This window comes from Python bivittatus, unplaced genomic scaffold (genome assembly GCF_059951505.1).
Source record: "Python bivittatus isolate LINGU-HERP-01145 unplaced genomic scaffold, Pbiv_v1 ctg000080_np1212, whole genome shotgun sequence".
Classification (NCBI taxonomy): Eukaryota; Metazoa; Chordata; class Lepidosauria; order Squamata; family Pythonidae; genus Python; species Python bivittatus.
Window position 1 is genome coordinate 21,339,859 of NW_028277035.1, and position 20,612 is coordinate 21,360,470.

General features: G+C 37.2%; 1 protein-coding gene across 10 annotated transcripts in view; it reads right to left on the reverse strand.

The window, feature by feature from the left end:
- HTR4 (5-hydroxytryptamine receptor 4) overlaps positions 1–20,612 on the reverse strand; it is a 239,355-nt gene that overhangs the window by 120,152 nt on the left and 98,591 nt on the right. For all 10 annotated transcript variants that reach the window (XM_088133628.1, XM_088133626.1, XM_088133630.1 and 7 more), the window contains 2 exons: positions 4,428–4,553; positions 96–296 (listed from right to left, as the gene is read on the reverse strand). In XM_088133628.1, the coding sequence (XP_087989754.1) occupies positions 96–296; positions 4,428–4,553 (327 nt within the window). The remainder of the gene's footprint in view (positions 1–95; positions 297–4,427; positions 4,554–20,612) is intronic.

The following is a 20,612-nucleotide window of genomic DNA, read 5'->3' on the forward strand; positions in this document are numbered from 1 at the left end:
GTTCTCTATAGCCTTCTTTTAAGTTTCTTTTCACTGGAATGTATGGATTGTAACAAACAAACAGAACAACAGAATACACATTTCTTTGCTCCTACCTGTCTAATGAGATACAGCACAGATGAAGAATTGATGCAGTAGTGAGGAGGACGTCGAGGGAGGTACGAACCAAACAGAACATCCTTCCATAAACCCAGTTATCCTGAACCAGCTCAATAGCTCCAAACGGCATCACCAAAACAGATACTAGCAAGTCAGCAAAGGCGAGAGAGACTATGAAATAATTGGTCTTGATTTTCCTGTAAAATGAGATATACAAGTATTGATTCACAAGCATTAGGCAATAGTTAGCAGGATCAATTTCTGAATTTAAAAATGTCCACCCATTTACTGTTTTCTTTCTATATTAATCAAAGGCCTGTTTTGAGTATATATAGTCCTATGGCCAATATTTGTTTATTCAGAGAAGTTGCTCCAAAAGGAATTCATTCTCCTGCATGTGAAAATTATCTAATCTGTTGATATACATATTACCCTAATCATCCATACAGAACTGATTTCTATTTTAGTAGTTTTTCAATTTTAACAAGTTCGTTTTAGGTGCTTTTTCCATTTTTAAAACATTAAAACAATATTCATTAGCAACCATGGTCAGCAAATACATTATGTAAAGCTATAATTTATCCATAAAAATGATGTATTTTTTATTAATAATATTCTGATAGTAACTTGATTTCATACATTTTGGAGCACCCTATTTTATTTGATTTTTTAAAAAGCATTTATGAATACAGCATTTTCTAAAACTGGGGCATAAAACTCCCACTGTTTTCTGGCTCTGAGAAAGTTTTCATTTCAATATTTGCCAAGCATTACAATCAATATATTGCAGGTTCTTTAGAATGCATGTATTTAAACTGCAAGATAAAGTGAAGTTTGCAGACTCAGAAGCTTTAGCTGGCATCAAAAGATGTATAGGTTCATGCCAAGAAGAGAATGATATCTCAACAAAGAACTTTCTTTGTTGTTTTCTCAGCAACTGTCAGAGCTACGAATTGAGAACCTGTTTTGCAGTCTGATCTGCTAGAAACCAGGAAAAGAAATGGTAAGAGTTTCTCCTAAGTTCCCTTACCACTGAGGCATTTCTGCTTTTGAAATATGTAATAAAGCTTTCCTTCTACATCAGTACACAATGGACTACTCATTTCTTTACTATAATATTAACTGCTGCCTTGGAGGCTTCGAATGTTAGACTATACTACACAAAACAAGAAGAAAATCTGATACAAGTTTTTCCTCCATAGCAGCTACGTAATTCAGTTCTAAGAGCACTGTTTGCTTTGGATGTAACTTTCCAAGAAAGAAAAGGTTATTAAATTGCCAACTTAATTAAATAAAAATACTAAACAGAAATAACATATCTACATAGAAATAATTGTTTGTTGTTAAATTTGCTTGTGTCTCTGTGTGTGTAAAGAGTATAAAGAGATATCCCCATTCAATCTGTACTTGTCTGAAGAACTGTCATCATTGTTTTACAATTTATTCTACATTGCTGACTAATATTTATCTTGTTTCATATTTTAAAATGCCTTACACACTGGTTATATATTAAATAGCTTTAATAAACAGCATGTTCTTCAAATACTTGAGGTCAAAAACAGCAAGCAAAGCATATAGATTGCACAATTTATTCAAGTGAAACAAAACTTTTTGCTATGAAGATATGTGGGGCAGAATAGAAGCAAAATAAAAACAAAAACTGAACACATATATTACTGATAAATAATGGATATAATTGTCTATTATAATGCTTTATTAAGCTTGGAAACAAGGTTTGAAAAAAAAAGAAAATCTGTGTTTCAACAAACAATGGTTGGTTTTCAAGCTTTAAGAAATCTTTCTTTTAAACCCTTTCTAAAATGCTTATCTTATCTGAAGGATTTAAAGTTCTGGGAACTATCACAAAATACCTATTTCCTGGCAGGTATCAATGAGACCCTAGCTTCTCTCTAAATTATTTTTAAATAAAAGTATCTAAAACATAATCAAATTAAATGGGGCATGGAACCTGGTAGGTACCAAGGCAAGTGTTGCTCAGAACACTGACTTACATGGATGTTAAAGACTCAGGAATTAAGCTCTTCCAATTACTTTCTTTTCCCTGTTTTTAAATGTCTGAAATCTACCCTGAATGTATTATCCGCATCTTTAAAGCCTTCATAATTTTCTCTTAATTCTGTGTATGCTGGGAAAATCCTTATACATACAGTAGAACTCAAAGTGAACACCCTAACCCAGATGAGATCATAGAATCTTTACTAAAGGATTTCATCTTAAGAATAGTATTACACCACTGTACAGCACACTTATACATCAATCACATCCCCCCTTTTACAGTTATTAAACAGTTAAAAAAAAATTGAAAATGGAAACTAATCAGTGAATCACCACTAACCCATATCTTGTCAATTCACCAATAGAATGGTAAGAAGAATGATAAAAATGAAGACCTGTTTCAGTGCAATTCTATAAGCCTTTGTTATTTTGACATTCTATGAATTCTGTATAACAATGTTGATAAGATCTAGAAAGGTAAATACTAGATTTCCGGGTGAGGACAATGGTGGACTAAGACATTTCTGAGGAAGAGGAGAAGACATTGAGGTGGAGACTGATGGCCAGGTGACAGGCCTGCACCAATGGAAACTCTCCAGAGAAGAGGCTGCTCCTCGCAAGGAGACCATAGGGTTGCAGTCAACTCATAAGTCCAAGTGTCGGGAGCCACAGGAAAAAACATGAAGGTCACATCTACAGCGAAGCCTGTAAGAACACTGGGCTCACTAAAACCCCACTTTCTTAAGCACATTTGAATTACAATTACTTCAAAGCTAAAAGAGATCTTTGGAACAGCAGTTTAAAAAAAAAAAAAACTTCCAGTGAGTGACACTTCATTCCAGATTAAAGAAAAGAGTAAAATAGCAATTTAAAGGATTTAAGATCAATGGCAAAAAGCTTAACAAGAATTTAACCTAAGAAAATTTAAACTGGATTAAGGGACAAGTTAAATTTGTAATATCAGGATTTTTACTAAAGTGTTTTTAAAATAACTAATAGAATAGTACCTTCATTGGAACACAGACTGTAGAGTTCTAGTGGAAAGACAACTGGTGGACTTTGCAAAACAAAGAGAGAAAAGCAATCTGAGACAAACTATGTGACAATAGAATTATGGAATGCCAGAAGGGATGAAAGACTTAAGGACTAGAGAAAGGTGAAAAAGAAGAGGAGGGGGGGGGAAGAGGGGGAAGAGGAGATCTCCCTTTTACTTTGGTTTTTCTATCTGATGAAATGGCTGTCACTTTTCTAAAGTAGTGAAACCTGTTACTTTTCTAAAGTAGTGGAACCTATAGAAATGAGAAAAACGGCTTCACACTTGAGACATTTCAAAAGATCTTTGAGGAATTGGGAAAGAATGTTATAGCTACAATAACAGCTTCAATAATTGCCTATGTGAATGTGCAGGACAACTGAATAGAAAGGTAATTAATTCAAAGTGAAGTCAAGGTGGAAATTTTGGAAAACAAGACAGAAATTTTGGAAAACAAAAAAGAGATAACAAACAGAGGAGAGATACAAACATTAAATGGATTACACGGATGATGGACTACTATTGGATTTACAAGAGAAAGGAGCATTTACAGAACAACTTGGTGAAAATAGTAAGGAGAGGGCTGCTGAAGCCTCAAAAGCATTTTTAGGATGGGCAAAAGAAGATATGGATGGAGAATATCCATATTGGAGAACAATATTTCAATGTCAAATTAAGGATTAACAATGTCAGAATACTACATAAGAGCAAAGAAAATAAAGTTGAGTTGTTTGATCAGGTATAAAGATAATAAGTACTTTTATAAAATACTGGAAACCCTTAATGGACTTTTTCATGAACCTAGACAGAACTGTCACTGATTTTTGGATCTGAGAGTTGAAATGGGGTGGAATATGGGAAGAAATGATATATGCAATGTAATTTCAAAGGGGGAGGAGAGAAATCAAGTTTGCTGGTACCTTCTGTAAGATCAGAAGTCACTTCTTTAAATATCTTTTCGTCTTTGTCTTTGTCTTTTCTCTTTCTCTCTTTAATTTCATTTTCTATTAGCTTTTATTACTGATAAAAATATTCAATAAAATCATTTAAAAATAGAAATGTAAATACTAGATATATATACACCAACTACATAAATTCCAATCTCAAACATAGTGCAAGCGTCATAAGTTTGATATGACACTAATAGCCAGGAATAAGTGGAAGCAGAAAGAATGTTCTTTACCATATTGTTGATGTTCAGTGTTATTTTTCATCTTTCTCTTTCACTTTGAACCTCTTTGAAGCAAAGAGATTGATGTTAACATATGCAAAGACTCACCTCAGTTGCCTGTCCCTGCATACAGCAACCATCACCAGCAGATTCCCCAGGATAGCCATAAGAATAACTGCTGAAATAAAAGTGAGCAGCGTAATCTTCTCTGCCACGCCAAATCCCTCAGTTGAGCTGTAAAGGAGAGATATAGATGTGAATGCTTGGGAATATAAAGAGGTAGTGCCAGATTGGTTTGGTTATTCTAAATCTCTGTGCAAAATTTAGCCTCCCCATCTGCAGAAACTGCACTAATTTCCAACAGCTCCTGGTTGTAAATAAACATAATTTACAGGGAAAGCTTATTTATTTATTTGGTAGAGTGCCCAGTCACCCAATGAAACTGGGCTGCTTACAGGATTGAAAGTAATAAAAATAAACACTTCATGGAAGGTGACCAATCCCAAATACCACACACATTCTGAAGCTGAAAATGTCAGGACCAATTTTAGGACATTTTTCTTGATTGATTTCCCAACCACTTACTTGGATTTCAATATTCAAAATTGCTCTTCAATTAATTAATGACTGAGAAATTAAGTTTATATATCTTTCATTTTATTAGAACAGGTCACTCAGATATGCAATTCTTTGACCAAAAAGGTGGAACTGAGAACACCTGACAGATATTATCTGGGTTGGAAAACTACTGTTTTCCCAAAAACAATCCCTACATCAGTCAGAGCAAGCACAGACACCATGAAACATTCCCCTCATTTTTTTTTTTCATCTGAACCCATTTCTTGTGGTGCTGGGGCAACTAGCTAAGGCTGATATGGGAGATTATAAAAACAAAACAAAACATGCAACCTATAAAAGGCCATTACCAGCATGTTAGCTGGTAATGGCCTATACAGCATACCTCTATAACTGTCTGGTTTGATTCTGCAACCAAACAGGACAGACTCAGACTCCAACGGATAGTTAAGTCTGCAGAAAGGATAATTGCAACCCACCTGCCTTCTATAGAAGAACTGTATACTGTGCGGGTCAAAAGGAGGGCAGAGAGGATATCTGTGGACTCTTCCCATCCTGGATATAAACTGTTCCAACTTTTTCCTTCAGGACGGCGCTACAGAGCACCATATGTTAAAACATCTAGATATCGGAATAGTTTTTTCCCTTGTGCCATTGCTCTGTTAAACACAACATGACTACATGCTGGACAGTGGCTTCTCCCTTTGAAAAGTTATTTTACTGTGTAGTGTTATTGTTTATTATTTTTCTATTGCTATCCAAACACACCATTGATCTTGCTGTTCGTCACCGAAGACAAATTCCTTGTATATATTTTATACTTGGTCATTAAAGTATTTTGTACAGTGGAACCTCGAGTTACGAATTTAATCCATTCCGTGACTCTGGTTGCAACTCGAATTGGTCGCAACACGAGGCAAATTTTCCCATAAGGTTCAATGTAATTACCGTTAATCCGTTCCGGCGTCCGCGGACCATGCGTCAGGGGCGGAAAAACGGCCGCGGACCACGCGGCAGGATGGAAAAATGGCCGCGGACCACGTGTCAGGGGCAGAAAAATGGCCGCGGACCACGTGGAACGGGCGGAAAATGGCCGCGGATCCGGTTCATGAGTCGAGGTGAGTTCGCAAGTTGAGGTAAATTTTTGGGGCCGGAGCTGGTCGTATCTCGAAAAATTCGTAAGTAGGGGCATTCGTAACTAGAGGTACCACTGTATTTGTATTTGTATGTTGGATTGGGTCTCAAAACAAACCCAGAAAATCAGTCCAATTGTTTCAACAAAACAATGCTTTGTATGAACTCTCTTCAAAAGGAAACCATATGCAAAGAAGTGGTGCAGCAAATCAGTTGCAATCACCATGCCTATACAGGCATTTTCCAGGAATAAGCTCTAGCCTAAAATGAGAATGTCAGTCATAGTCAAAGTCTGGACATTCATGGTAATAGCTACATTACAACAAACTACAAACTTGTATTTAAGAGAAGTGCCAGTCCAGCCCATACAGGTTGAACTCCAATTCTCATCCTGCTTAACTGATCATAAGCTCCTCTGTCTTTTTTAGATTAAGCTTCAATTTTCTTCCCCAGGATCTCCATAGCTTTCTTGGAATAAGAAGAAGGTATATTCTATGTGATCCAGCTGTGTTGTGGTATACTAGGATATGAATGTTTTGTTGAAGTCTGGTCAATAGAAATATCTGAAGCAAGAGATTCAGCTTGACAGTCTTGGATCCCCTATAGCCAAGGCAGAATGTAATTCAAACTACACTTGTCTTTTCCATCTTAACAACAGTCTTCAATGTTCTTTGCTTGGTAAGCAAAAGGAAAAAATGGTATATGTTGTATGGGGGAAGTCACCTTGACATGAAAAAAAATCAAGAGAGAACCAACTTGAATTCTGGGAAAATAGATGGAATTCCTATTCAACAAGAGTTCCCTTGCACCAGAACTGAATCAATTACTGAATCTTTAGGTAAGAGGAAACTGGGACATATTAATCCAGAATTATTGGGTAAGCATTAATGAATTATTATAGACTATGTTTAATAAGATAAATATGTTAAATATGGTCTGCTATATTTCTGATATAGACAATTATATTTATATCATAAAAATATATATTCCAATTAATATCTCAACTAATCATAGTGATCATACCCTTTGAGATGTTACTAACAACTCTGGCTTCTCCTTCACAAAATATTGGGTTCTTCCAACTGTTCAGTGATCCATTCATAAACTGATAATGATAAGCTTTCACAATAGCAACTCATAAACCTTATTTTGATAAATCTATATTTAGTTGCAACAAACTTAAAGGTTTTTTTATTCTTAATGTCAAAGGAATTTAAACAGTTAATTTTACAACATGGTACGTTACTTCTACTATTTCCTCTCTAACACAAAATTACATAATGTGAATTTACATATATTTTCAGCAGCAACCCAACTCATACTAGCAAATATTTATGCAAGTCTACATTGCAACAGATTATTTTCCAGAAAGAAAGTTAAGGTCCAAAGTAATATTTTAAATCAATATCTTGAGAGTTTAAATGCAGAGCAAAATCCTACCCTATGCAAGCACAAGTGTAGCATATTTAAAAATATTACCTTTGAACCTAGGAGATCCAAATTAAATTGCCCCCACAACTACAAAGTATATTGAATAGTCATGTGAAGTACAGTATGTAGGTTTTCTGTCCGTATTTTAGAATGCTTAAATTGTACACATTATTAAGCCAGGCATCCAAGAACTTTAATTGTACATGGTTTGCAAAAAAGGATGAAATGATGAAAATGGTGAGTATATACTTATGATGTTATCATGGAAACTGTTTGGCTTCCTTCTGCTGCTTTAGTTTCTTTCTTGAGCAGTCTGTGATCTGTTCTACAGTCAGCCCTGTAGTCTTTTGTTGTGATAATTGAGTTCTCCCTCCTTGTACCAATAAAAAAGGTCAAATTGATTTCTGTGTTCTCCATCTGGTAATGTCCAAGTATATAGGCGCTGTTTGGTTGTTAGAAGAATTTGTTACTACTTATTTATTAGATTTGGAAGCTATTTGACTCATAGATGACTACTCTGGATAGTTTACGTCCAAGGACAGGAAACAATAAAGTAGAAAACAAGCATACATATCCAGAAAAATCACAACTTACCAAGAAACCAGTAACTATCAGGGGCTCAACCTCCACCCTTACCCTAGGTGTGGGAGCAAAGCCAGATCTTCAAAGTCTTCTGAAATTACAGAAAGGGTGGATCTTAGGGGGATAGCATCACAGAGGGCAGGTACCGAAAAATCATTGGGTTGGCAGAAACTGATGAGCCATTCTCATTTCTGTTTCTTAGGTCATATGGCTGAACTATGTTTTTTTCTATTTATTTATTTATTTATTTATTTATTTATTTATTTATTTAGTGGACTTGTCCCCGCCCATCTCTCCACAATGGATGGATGGATGATGTCCATCTTTGGCATTCCAATCTTCAATTCCAAGCAACATAACTTGTTTGAATGTTCTCTTGATTTCAGACTGAAGTAGACCATAAAACTCATCAAGCTGGTGAACATAAACTTGGGTAAATATCATATTAAAGAGTTGTCCACAAAATCTAATTGGTATTATTTGGCCATTGACTGCATTGTATCTCAGTATTGTCTTTTCTGTAGACTTCCTGACTATGAAAACAATACCAATCCTTCTTTGTTCTTTGTCCTAAGTAGTAAACAGTATGATCTTCTGACTGAAAGTGTCCAAATCCAATCCATTACAATTTGCTGATGCATAAGATGTCAATATGTAATTGATTCTTTTTATCTTACACTGTGTTGAGCTTTCCTTTGTTCATGCTTCTTATGTTCCATGTTCCCACAGTAGTTCTATCTTTGCAGCTTCAGATTTTCTTTTTCAGCATGGCAACCTCAGCAACTAGACATTCTGAAGGCTTTTAATCCAGCTTTATCATAAATATTAATACTCCAAAAGATCCTCAGCATTTCCTCAGTAACATGTTGAATGCCGTTTGACCTGAGAGGCCCATCATTTGGCATTACATCATCAATTACTTTATAACTTTCTGTTCATGTGGTTTTCTTGGTAATATACACGAATGGTTTACCATTGCCTTTTCCCACATACCATGAAATGATCGTTTTGTCATTGTTAATCAGATAATCATCCACCCCCAGCATCTTCCTGTATTGCTGCTGCCCAACAGAGGTGTCTGCTTGCTTTAGTTGGGCAGTTGGGATAACTTTCATGCCTTGGATGACCCTGATGGGAGTATATACTCTAGATGCAAGCCTCCCCCACCCATCCCCAATGATGAGACAGCATAGCAGGACTTTGGGGGGAATTTTCTTTTACTGTACTACTACAAATCTTCAGGATAAGATGTTCTTGCAGTTCTTCAGGGCTTTGGTCCTCTTTAGTAGTTCATCACCATTTAGTAGCTTCTATTCATAGTCCCCTCCATTAAAATATGGAACACTCTGAAAGGAACAGCATGGCCTTACAATTAGTCCACACCAACCTTTGTAATTCCTAGTCCTAGTAGCACTGCATTCAGCATAACAATTAAATTTCCTGAACCAATGGAGGATTTCCTCCCACAATTTTAAATTATGCATAATTAGCATTCCCAATCCTATGATGAGGGCTTCCCAATTTATTTACCCATGCAAATAGCACATTAATATTGCTTATGTTCTTGGATCAACAAGTTTAACAAGAGCTAAGCTCAAATTTCTTAACAGAGATTTTCAGAGAAAATACAAGCATTTTATTTCTTCCAGCTGCAATCAAGAGACATTTTGTGGACATATTGTATTGCTAATAGTATTTCTCTTTCCAGAAACAGTTGAAGAGCTTTAACCCTCTAACACACAGGGGATATTCAGCAAAAAAACTGCCCTCTTCATCCTCTGCAAGTAGGATCAGACTGTGGGGATGTTAGCTGGAATTTTAGGTTTCATTATTAGCCTATTAATAAAGGTGATATTAGCATTTCAGCATGGCATCCACCCCTCCTTTTGAAGTTCAGGAAATCATGTTGTCTTTTTAGCCAAAGCCAGTTCTTCTTTTGATATGCAATAACTAGCCTTTTCAGCAACTAAACAATAGGAAGCGTATTCTGGAAGTCCTTGAATACACTTGTAAGTATTACGAAAGATACAAACTCAACTGGGAAAGTAGGTGACGTAACCCATAAATTTGCCACTTGTGGAATGTTATCTTAGGATCAATGTTTTCTATTGTTTAATTCTCATGTCTAATTAATATCTTTTATTGTTTGATTTGTTGCTTTCTGATGCATCACATACTGTATGTATGTATGTATCATTTGTTTCTGTACCCTATAAAAAGACTTGAGCCCCCTTAATAAAAGCTTTTTGCTTTGCCTGAAGTACTCCTGATTCATGCTGTCAGGAGGGGCGAAAAAGCCACTTTGCAAAGTAAGTCTCTCTCCCAAATTCAGGGATTACGTTTTTATCAGCTCTGCGCCAAACTTGGGTTTTAAAGTTTTAAAGGCAAAAGGGACTCAAAGGTCATTCTGAATGTCAACTCATAGGCCTTTCCATTTAATCTGCCTTTCTGTTGACAACTGAATCTACCATCCCACATCTATTTGTGTCTGGTAATCCATATAACAAATTATGATAAAGTAACATGAATATTTTATCCATGAGAGATTTCAGTTCCATAGGTAAGGCAGTATCAGAGCTTCAAATAAAATGAGAAATGGTTCCATTTGGGGAAATGGTACACTTAATTAGGCAGTTCTGTCCCACTGAGCATACTTTAACTTAACTGAAAATGTAATTATGGCTTCAGCAAGTAATACACAAGAGACCTATCAGGCTGTCTGCTATAGCCTGAATAGTTTCTAGCCTTTGCTGTAATTGCACCTCCAAGTTTCAGATGCCTGCCCCAAGCTTTGGGTCACTGCATCTTGGTCAGTTCATGAAACAAGTTGGTTTGATTTTGTGGTGATCAAAAGTATCTTAAACTGAGTATAACTAAGAAGTCACAGTTTGGCTCTCCAGTCCTCTTTCTTCCTGTCTTTACATCAGTGATTTTCATAATTACATTTATAGGGAATTTATAAAATTCCCTATAAATGCAAATGCAAAACAATCATACAAGGATTTTTTAAACTTCTTATAATATATTTCTATACAAACCATAAAAAATATGACATTAAAAAAAACCAATCTTCCAGGGACTCAAACTAAGAGACAACTTTTAGGAGTCCCATACTTCAGAAAAAGTTCCAAAACATAAAGAAAGTATTCCTGTTGTTGTAAAACGAAGGAAATGTTTAATTGATAACTTGATTGCTTTGAATTTTAACTACATTTCTTAATTCTGTGCTTTTAATTTTGTTTTCTTATTTTATGTTGTTACTAGAAGTCGCCTTGATTACTCTTTTCAGATAGAAGAAATGAATACAAATTCAGTAAATACTAATTTGGGGAAACTTTCCATATTTGGGGAAGAAGAGGGCTTGGTAGAATAATGATGATGGCTGCCTATCTTATTCAAGATAATTCTAGGAGGCTCACAATAATACTAAATAAAAGCAGAATAAATAAAACAAGCCCATCCCATCCCTCAACACCACATATCCCAAGCACAGCACAGCTATGTCACACAGACTGCCCAGGCTCTTACATTTGCTGAGCTCACTTCTATTCCAAGGAATGGGTGGACAGCCAAGTCTTCACAGCCCTCCAAAAGGGTGGGTGCCCTCTGAATCTTAGGGGGGAGGCTGTTCCAAAGAGTCAGGGCAGCCACAGAAAAGATATGTCTCTAAGGTGCCACCAGATGACAACATTTAAGGAAGGGGACCTGGTGCACATCCACCCTATCCGATGTGGAGGGATGGGCAGATACCCTCAGGGATAGGCAGTCCCACAAATAACCTGGCCTCATGCCATTTAGGGCTTTAAATTTGTTAACCAACACTTTGAATTGCACCTGGAAGGAAACTGGGAGTCAGTGCAGCTTGTGTAGCAGTGGGCAAGCCATTAAGCACCCAGAACTGCACGTACCTCCATGCAGGTATTTTTTTTTTCTCTTGGTTTGCTAGGTGCGTTTTTTTTTTTTTTTGCAGCCATATGGAAACATAGATTTTATGTAAAAAAAGTTAGATTATTTTTTAATCTAACTATTGATTTCATTTGGGTTCAGTGCCAAGATACTAGTCTCGTGATAATTTAATCGTCATTACAACAGCTCCCTAAGAAAGGAGAACACAGAAGTATGGAGTTAAGAGCCTATCTGACATGTATTATGCAGAGCTAAGAGCAAAAGGTAACTTCCCTTTTTGGAAGTATACAACATTTTCTCCCCCCATTGTTCTCTATAGCTCTGGGGAGAGCTGATGCACAGCTTTGGAAGGTTGTGTGCTTGCCAAACAGATCTATGTTGGGGGGGAAAATGCTGCTTGGAACCCATTTCACTAACTCGTTCATCTTTCCAACGTAACCTATACAACAGAGGGGATTTTGCAGCTGTAGGTTTGTTCTCTGAATAGAACTGGAAAGAAGCCAGGATCATAGACTGTTGTGGTCTGGTGCTTTAATGTCAGAGATACATTTCTCCTTGAACATGGGACACTAGCTATTTTCATTATGGAAACAACAATTACCCAAATCATACCGAATGCCAGTTTCTGCGAAAACAGCGTAAGACACAGCTACTGCCCTCGGGCCAGGGTTTTGTTTTCTCAGAGGCATCTGGTTTGCTGCTTTGGGAAGCAGGATTCTGGAACGGATAGGCTGCTAGTCCGCACCATCAAAACGCTTTTTAGAAAGAGCAAAGGGGAATAATCTGCAGTAATCAGGTTGGATTTATCAAGCTGGGATCTTAAAACAGGAAAGCAGAGAACAGTTGCCATTTTCTAATAATTTGTTTGAGCTGGATTGTTTCCCAACGTTTTGCAAAACTTTTAAAGATGTGTGGATTGAGCTACAGTTAGCAGGGAACATTAGTATGAATGACAGATATTTGCCAACATATCTGGAAGGCGCTCTGGTGGAAAAGCTGTTCTAAACAGTGATTAGGGACTATATAAAAATTATCTTTAAGTGTTCTTAAAGATATAATTATTATAATTATTTGTAGATATAAACTATGCAGGTATTTAGTGATTAAAAAAGCCCTAAAATCATCAATTTCCTGTCTGGGTTGGTGGATTTCCTAACACATAGTAGGTAAAGATACCTGGCTGTGGGATGTCCTAGTTTCCCATCTATGTACTAACAAGGTCTGACTATGCTTAGCTCTTTTAAAAATCAGCCAAAGCAGGCTAGGTGCAGCCACCTGAATTGGGACAACAAACAATATAATATTTCCATCTAGTCTGTGTTAGTTGTCATCCATCCCAGGACTGGCCCCAGATACCTGCCACCTTAGCAGAGAAGTAAAACTACATCATTTTATACACTGGTGTATACAGCCAAATCCTTCAATATTAGTTTTCTCAGTGATTTCTGGTAGTTACTGAAAAATGTACAAGATTAACACTCAAAGCATTTCAAATGTTAGTCAGCCAGCACCATACTATGGATCTTTACTTCCAAAGGAGACTGGAACCATTGTAACATCTTGGCTCTGGGTCTGATCCCAGGCATACCATGATCAGTGAGAACCACCAAGACATCACAGATTTCCTATCAACTCATGCTCCCTCTACTTATTCCTTATCATAGGTCATCTATTAGGCTACAATTGTCCTTGAACTAAGCAGAAGACAGAGTGGAATCATCTAAATGGGAAGGGGGCTGTCTAGAACATCTCTCTCTCTCTGCCACCTCCTATACTCTCTGTCCTTCAGACACTGAAACAAACAGCCAGGTTGCATTAGCTATATTCAAACTAGCCCATCTAGCAATTTCTAAGGACTATTTGTTGCTTGATATTATTGTACCAGATTTGTCTAACACATAGCTGAACAGGCAGAACAGTATATAAATTGATCTACTGATTGCTGTCTCTTTATTTCCCTGAGTTTGGTATGTATACCACCCAGTCCCTGTGATTGGAGTGTACCTATCTGCATATTTCCATAGCTAGTACATGATATGTAAGACATTATTTATTCTGTAAATCTTTTTCTTAATGGCAGGACCTGAAAGGCACTAAGACTAAATAAATCAGCTTATTTATACAGGTATATGATGCAATTTCATTTGAGCGACTTTATCTCAAGCCTGGATAAAAGACAGATATGTTCTCCATACATTGGTAAGTACAACTAACCAAGAGGGGACCATGTAAAAAACACTTTGTAAAGGATGAAAATTAAAAGATACTATCTAGAGACAAGTTCCAAAGAGACGAAAAATTTAAGAATGCAGTAGTAAAGGCCAAAGTAAGTAGGAAATACTGAAAGCAGAAACAAAACGAAAGAGTTTGAAAAAGGAAATGTAATTAGTATTTATACTTCTTATGGGAAACATATTCCATTTCAAAAATAGAGGAGGTTATAAAACTTTTCTTTGCTTTAGATTAAAATCTAGTTCCTGAAATGCCTGTATTGCAGGGCAATGTTATTTCATACCAAATAGGGTTTTTATCAGTTAATTGCTCCCTTGGAGCATTGTGAGAAATTCAGGTACTGTTAGAGACATGACATGGTACTCATTAATTTTCTTCCAATACCAAGAAATAAGCAACTGGACAAACGTAACAACCAAATGGATAATATTATTTTAAGTTTCCTTGAAAGCAAGATTTTTTTTAAAAAAAGGTCATTACTTTATCTGGACATCACTTCTCCCCCCCTCCTCCCTCAATATGTCAGTGAAGATACCATAGTTTGCAGAGTATTTTAAAATAAATAATTAACGCTCCCTGTTTCAGCTATTTGGCACACTATATTTTTGGATATAAGAATTGATAATGGAATTACTATATCTATGAGAGGTTCCCCCCCCCCCCGCTTAAAAATAGTTACTTGTCAGTTGGAGGGGGGATTGTCTTACATTTCACTGGTGAGAATAGAAGAAGCTGTTAAAAAAAAAAAAGAATGAACAAGAGGAGCAAAAGGCTTCAGACATCACTGCTGAAAAGTGTGGGTGTCTTTGAAGATCCATGAAAAATTAGCTGCTATGTGAGAGACACTGTTTGCTTAAGGAATTTAACTGTGTGTGTAATGACTTCCTTATCTAATTCTCTTTCCCTTTTGCTCCCCCAAATTGTCATCCTGTTCTGTTCCCTCTCTTCTTTTTCTTTCCCTCCTCATTGCAGCTAACCCTTCCCTTTACCCCATCTCTATCCTCCATGTGTGTGTGCATGAGTGCACTTGTGCATGCATTCATGTTTCTATGTATGCTATGTTTTATATATTAAATTTGTCTGACCTTTCCTTGGCACTCCTGTAATATCAGGCAGCTTACTTGTCATTCATTCCTGCTTCTGAGAAACAGCGCATTCAACAAGGAGTTGTTTCAACAGTCAGACAGGCTCCATAGCAAGCATAGCAACAACAAAACAAGTAAGCCAGAACCATATTTTAGAGTAGATCCAACACTGTGGATCTAAAACAAGCATGATGTAGTCCTTTGACTAGGAAGACCCAGGCTGAAATCAACAACCTGCCTTTAAAGCTGACCAGGTGATCCTAGCCATCTTTTCCTTCAGTCAAACTCACTTTCTAGGCTATTGAAAGAGAGAATATACAGATACATAAAGGATATTGCAACTTATAGCCAATTCTATTTAATTTGCCTGTGATGTACTGTATAATTTCAGAGGTTTGTGTTAAAGAGCTTTTTTTTACATTTCCCTATATAAAACCTGCATTAACTCAATTATGCAAGATGTATATAATTCTGTCAGCAAATAATGTATTTCAGATGGTTAGTAATGCTAAGTGACAGCGACACAATGATATTGAAGTGGTAACTCTGCATATTGTTGAATTTCTTTGTCAGTTTCTAAGGATACATTTTATAGCACTATATTTATCAGGACGTCTTTCCAAACATCTCCACCAACACTTAATTAATCAAATTGTACAACAGTTTCTTTCCCGTGATTACAAGTTAATAGCAAGCTTATGTACAACTATAAAAAGAATGAGGAAGATGGAGACACCAGTACAAGCCAGTCATTTGAAAACTTGTATCTTTTCCAAATCTACCACTTCATATTATATAACTTTCATTTTTACTTCTCTGAAAAGCAAACCACTTCTATGAACCATAAACCATAAAGCACTATCAAATGATCAACAAGATTCGAAGGAAATATCCTGAAGGAGAGAGATTTTGCAGATTCATTTTATATGCTCATATAATAAGCCTAGCTTGAGGTGCACATACACAAATGCATATAGATTAATGGAAAGCTAAATTGCAGCCTAAAATTATTTACTTTAATCTTTATTAAAATGCAATTATGAAGTCGGGAATGTTTAATGCTATATTTTCATGGAAGACTCGGGTTTTATGTAATCTAGAGTTTTGAAAGCTAAAATGAATTTTTTTTAAAAAAAATCAACATTATCTAAGTTAAGATTGAAGAGCACAGAGACAGAAAAGGACTTAGGCAAAGTAAGGAGATAATGTTTAAGCAAATAACCAAAGCAGCACTGTGCCATCACAATACAAGCTCCACCCCTTTTTATAAGCACCACGATGTCACACACACATGCAAACGAGATGGAATTTGTGGCAAATTGTCACAATGCTGCTGCCGTAATTTTGATGAAAGCTTTCAACCTTCAGAAACCCCTGGTTTAAGCTATATTGAAGAACCAGGAACTATTACAGCAACATTATGGAGGCCAACAGAAATACCAACTCCACAAGAGTGAGGAGAAGCAAATGTGACATTTCTTTCAATGGGTAGAAGCTTCATCGCATCCTTAGAGCTGCATTTTGCCTACTGGTTAAGAAGAGCTCAACTTTAACTATGAGATTTTTTTTTTAAAGGAAAATTATATACAAATACATCTGTATACAAATTTTGGATACTTCACATATAAAAGCTTTCTGCTAGGATGGAAAAGCACAGTTGTTCCCTCTTTTGAATATTTTGTGATGAATTCTCTAAATACACATGATATAAAGTTATTTTTATGCACCCTCAACTTGGATTGAGAACATCAGCCCTCTTTTCCAGACATTACTACTTCTATCATGCTCCATAATAATCTTGCATCTCATTAACATCTCATACCTAGTCACTATAGATTAAAATGGTAGCATTACATAGGCAAATGTAAATTAAATGTGCATTCATATTCTTTAGCCCACCCTAGTCCAGAATTTCAAAGAAGAAAAAAAGGCAATGAGCCACTGCTGCTGACTTATATCAAGTCCACCACAACGTTTATCTTATGAAAGCGTCAGTCTCTTTGGAGAGCTGCTATATTTGGCTAGGCAGGAATGGTTAGCTTTACAGAATAAGGAATCTGATTGTACTGGTATGTGGGAATGACCTTGGGAGACAGGAGGAAGAGCCGCAACCTAGACAACAGTCAGATAAGAGGCAGCTGAGCCTCCAGAAGGAATGGGTGGGGGCATGGCAAATGTCACAGAAGGGACCCTCCCTAGTTTCTTGGACTGTAAAGGTGACACATACTTTCAGACTTAGAGCTAGTACTCCTGGATGTATTTCTTGCCTGGACTACCTCGGAGGGCTGACAACAACCTTGCAATTCTGAAAGCAGATCTCTTCCCCCTCAACTCTTCCTCCTGCCTCCCAAGGTCATTCCCACGTACCATCACTGACTGACTGACTAACTGGCTGATTGATTTTGTGCCATCAAATCAGTGTTGAATCTTAGCAACCACATACAATGGATTTTCTCCACTATGATCTATCTTCAACCACCTGGTCCTTCAGTTCTTCCAACAGCACACCCATTGCCACAGTAATTGAGTCGATCCACCAGGCTGGAGGTTGTCCTCTTCTTCTCTTTCCTTCCACATTTCCCACCATTATAGACTTCTCATGAAAGCTAGGTCTTTGCATAATGTGTCCAAAACAAGGTAATTTGAGCTCGCTGATTTGTGCCTTGAGCGAGAACTCTGGACTTATTTTGTCTCTAATCTATTTGTTTGATGTTTTTGTTTTTATTTTTTTGGCTATCCGTGGTATTCTCTGGAATCTTAGACAACCAAAGCCTAAAAGCACCAACATTTTTCTATTCTGCTTCTTCAAAGCCTAACATTCACTTTCATGGAATGTCACAAGAAAAAACATTGCCTGCATGATTCTGATCTCTGTAGGCATAGACATGTCACAGCATCTGAATACTTTTTCCATAGAATAAGGAAATATTGTCTGACAAAATTTCTTCCTTCTCTTAATATTTCCAAAGTAGAAAAGTTCTGTCTGTGCATTTTACATGATTATTCAGAGCAGTTGTTGTGTAATTCTTATGATTAGCCTGGATGTCAGGCAGAGTCATACCACCCTAAACCTGTGGATTAAATTTTAAATACCCATAAAATTAACATGGAGAGGAAGACAGAATTTTGTGATTGTACTCTTTTGTAATGGAAATATTATAAACTGAAAGTGGGCACTTCACATAAAAATGCTATTGAAATCATCATGTTATCCCACTCTTGCCAAATCTTCCATTAGCGATAGTTAGAAGTGAGAACCACTTTTGTTCCCCATAACTCAAATATGGGAGTCCATCCTGAAAATATTAAAGCCGGGGGCCAGTCTCTGTTTGTCCCATATCCAGACTGGGAATGAGAAAACTACACAGAGCAGATTTCTCACAAGGCAAGCTGACACACAGCCAACCTGTCATTTTCTTAACAATCGCTTTTTGCATATGATGGGTCTGAACTGTACGCAGCTGCCATAGATAAAATTCTGTTTTTCTGGAAATCATAAAGACTTCTATTGTGGTCTGATACAAACCTAAAATTGGACATGGATGACTTATGTACCAGAACTCATTTAGCTCAGCTATGTACCCGATAGTCAGTTTTGTTGTACTAACATTTATACAGTAGATAAATAAGAATAGGTATAAGTATTTTTGTGTCCTAGGGAAAGCAAACTGTATGTCTGGGGTCCTTGCAAGAAGAACAAAGAGGCCAGCAGAAGGACAAAATCAATACTGGTGGACATACCACTGAGGGGCTTCTCTCCTGCCACTAAGAAGCAGGGTGGGAGATCATTAGCTTGGAGCTGCTCATGCTTAAACAGTTTGTTGCTGCATTGTCAGAATTCTGCCACCTTTAACTTCCTGTACTCCAGTTCTTTAAGGACAGCCACTAAATCAGTAATTAAAGAAGAGAGGCAAGCTGCTCCCTTTGCAAAATTTTGTCTTGAGGTGCTCTTGATCTGTTATTTTTCAAACCCACAGGTGATGCCTTTAGGTTACATATAGCTCTTTGAGGATTTCAGTGACCTTCAGTAAGGTCAATGTAATGGCCATGTTTTGCTGTCCTTCCAATAAGCCAGTGGGTCCCCAGTCACAATGCAATTATGATATAACAGGCAACATTGTGTTTTCCAGTGGGAAGACTAGCACAGCAAGCATCAAAGTGGCAGGCTGGGGGGACATGATTTACAATGACATTTAATGCTTTATAAGCTGTGCACCAACTCTCTCCCTAAACATAAGACAGAAGATGAGAGTCAGATGTGGAAGTATGTATGTGGGGCAGGGGCAACTGACTCAGAGTCCATACTTGGAGGGCATCCCAATTACAACTCAGCCTTTGAAATAATCTACTGGATCATTCAGTGTAGTCAAACTAATTGGGTAAAACTTTAAAAGCCCAGTGATCATTCTGTGTCAGCCCTTCGAGGTAGTCCAGACAGGAAACCACAACCATGAGTACTAACACTACCTTTACTGTAAGATTACAGTAACAGAATCTTGCAAGTCTGAAAGCACTTTCACCCTCCCCTACCTTTACTTTCCAGAGAACTAGGGAGGGCCCCTTCTGAGACACTTTCTCCATCCCCCTTCCTTCTGTGGACTGAGATAACTTATTCAGACTGTTGTCTAGGCTGCGACTCTTCCTCCTGCTTCCTAAAGTTATTCTCACAGTCCATTACATTCTGGCAAGCTGTCTTTAATCTTTCTCTCCTATACTGTAATGTGGGAAAGACCTTGGGAGACATGGGGAAGAGATGCTGCCTAGGGAACGGTCAGAGAAGAGACAGCATAGCCCGCAGCTGCATAGTGGGTGGAGCAAAAGGCTCAGAATGGACCCCCCCTAAGTTCTTGGGCTGTAAAGGTGAATTGTACTTCCAGACTTACAAGAGTCTGTTAATGTAGCTTCCCAGTGAAGTAGAATTAGTCTATCTGCTCATGTTTCCTGTCTGGTCTACTTGGGAAGGCTGACATATACTCCTATTACTAAGGCACAATACTTCAAATACTGCATTTAGATAAGCATCCAAGAAACTGAGCATCCTGTTTCTAACAGTGAACCACAACCGAGAACTACACCTGCTTCAAGTTAGTTTTTTGTTCTTGTTTGGCTAATTTTCAGCAATATCCTGCTTCTGGCTTTAAAATGCCAGTAAGCCATCAAACCTATCAACCATTGTTAGACCTAACTTCCATCAACTTGTCCAACTCTTTTAAAAGTATACTGTGTACAACATACAGTGCAGTAACACATACACTTCTGTCACTTTATAACAGAGTTATAGTTTACATAAAGATGGCTGGCAGTTTATTTGAAAGGGCCTCCCAGGACACTTGGTCTTGACTGCCAA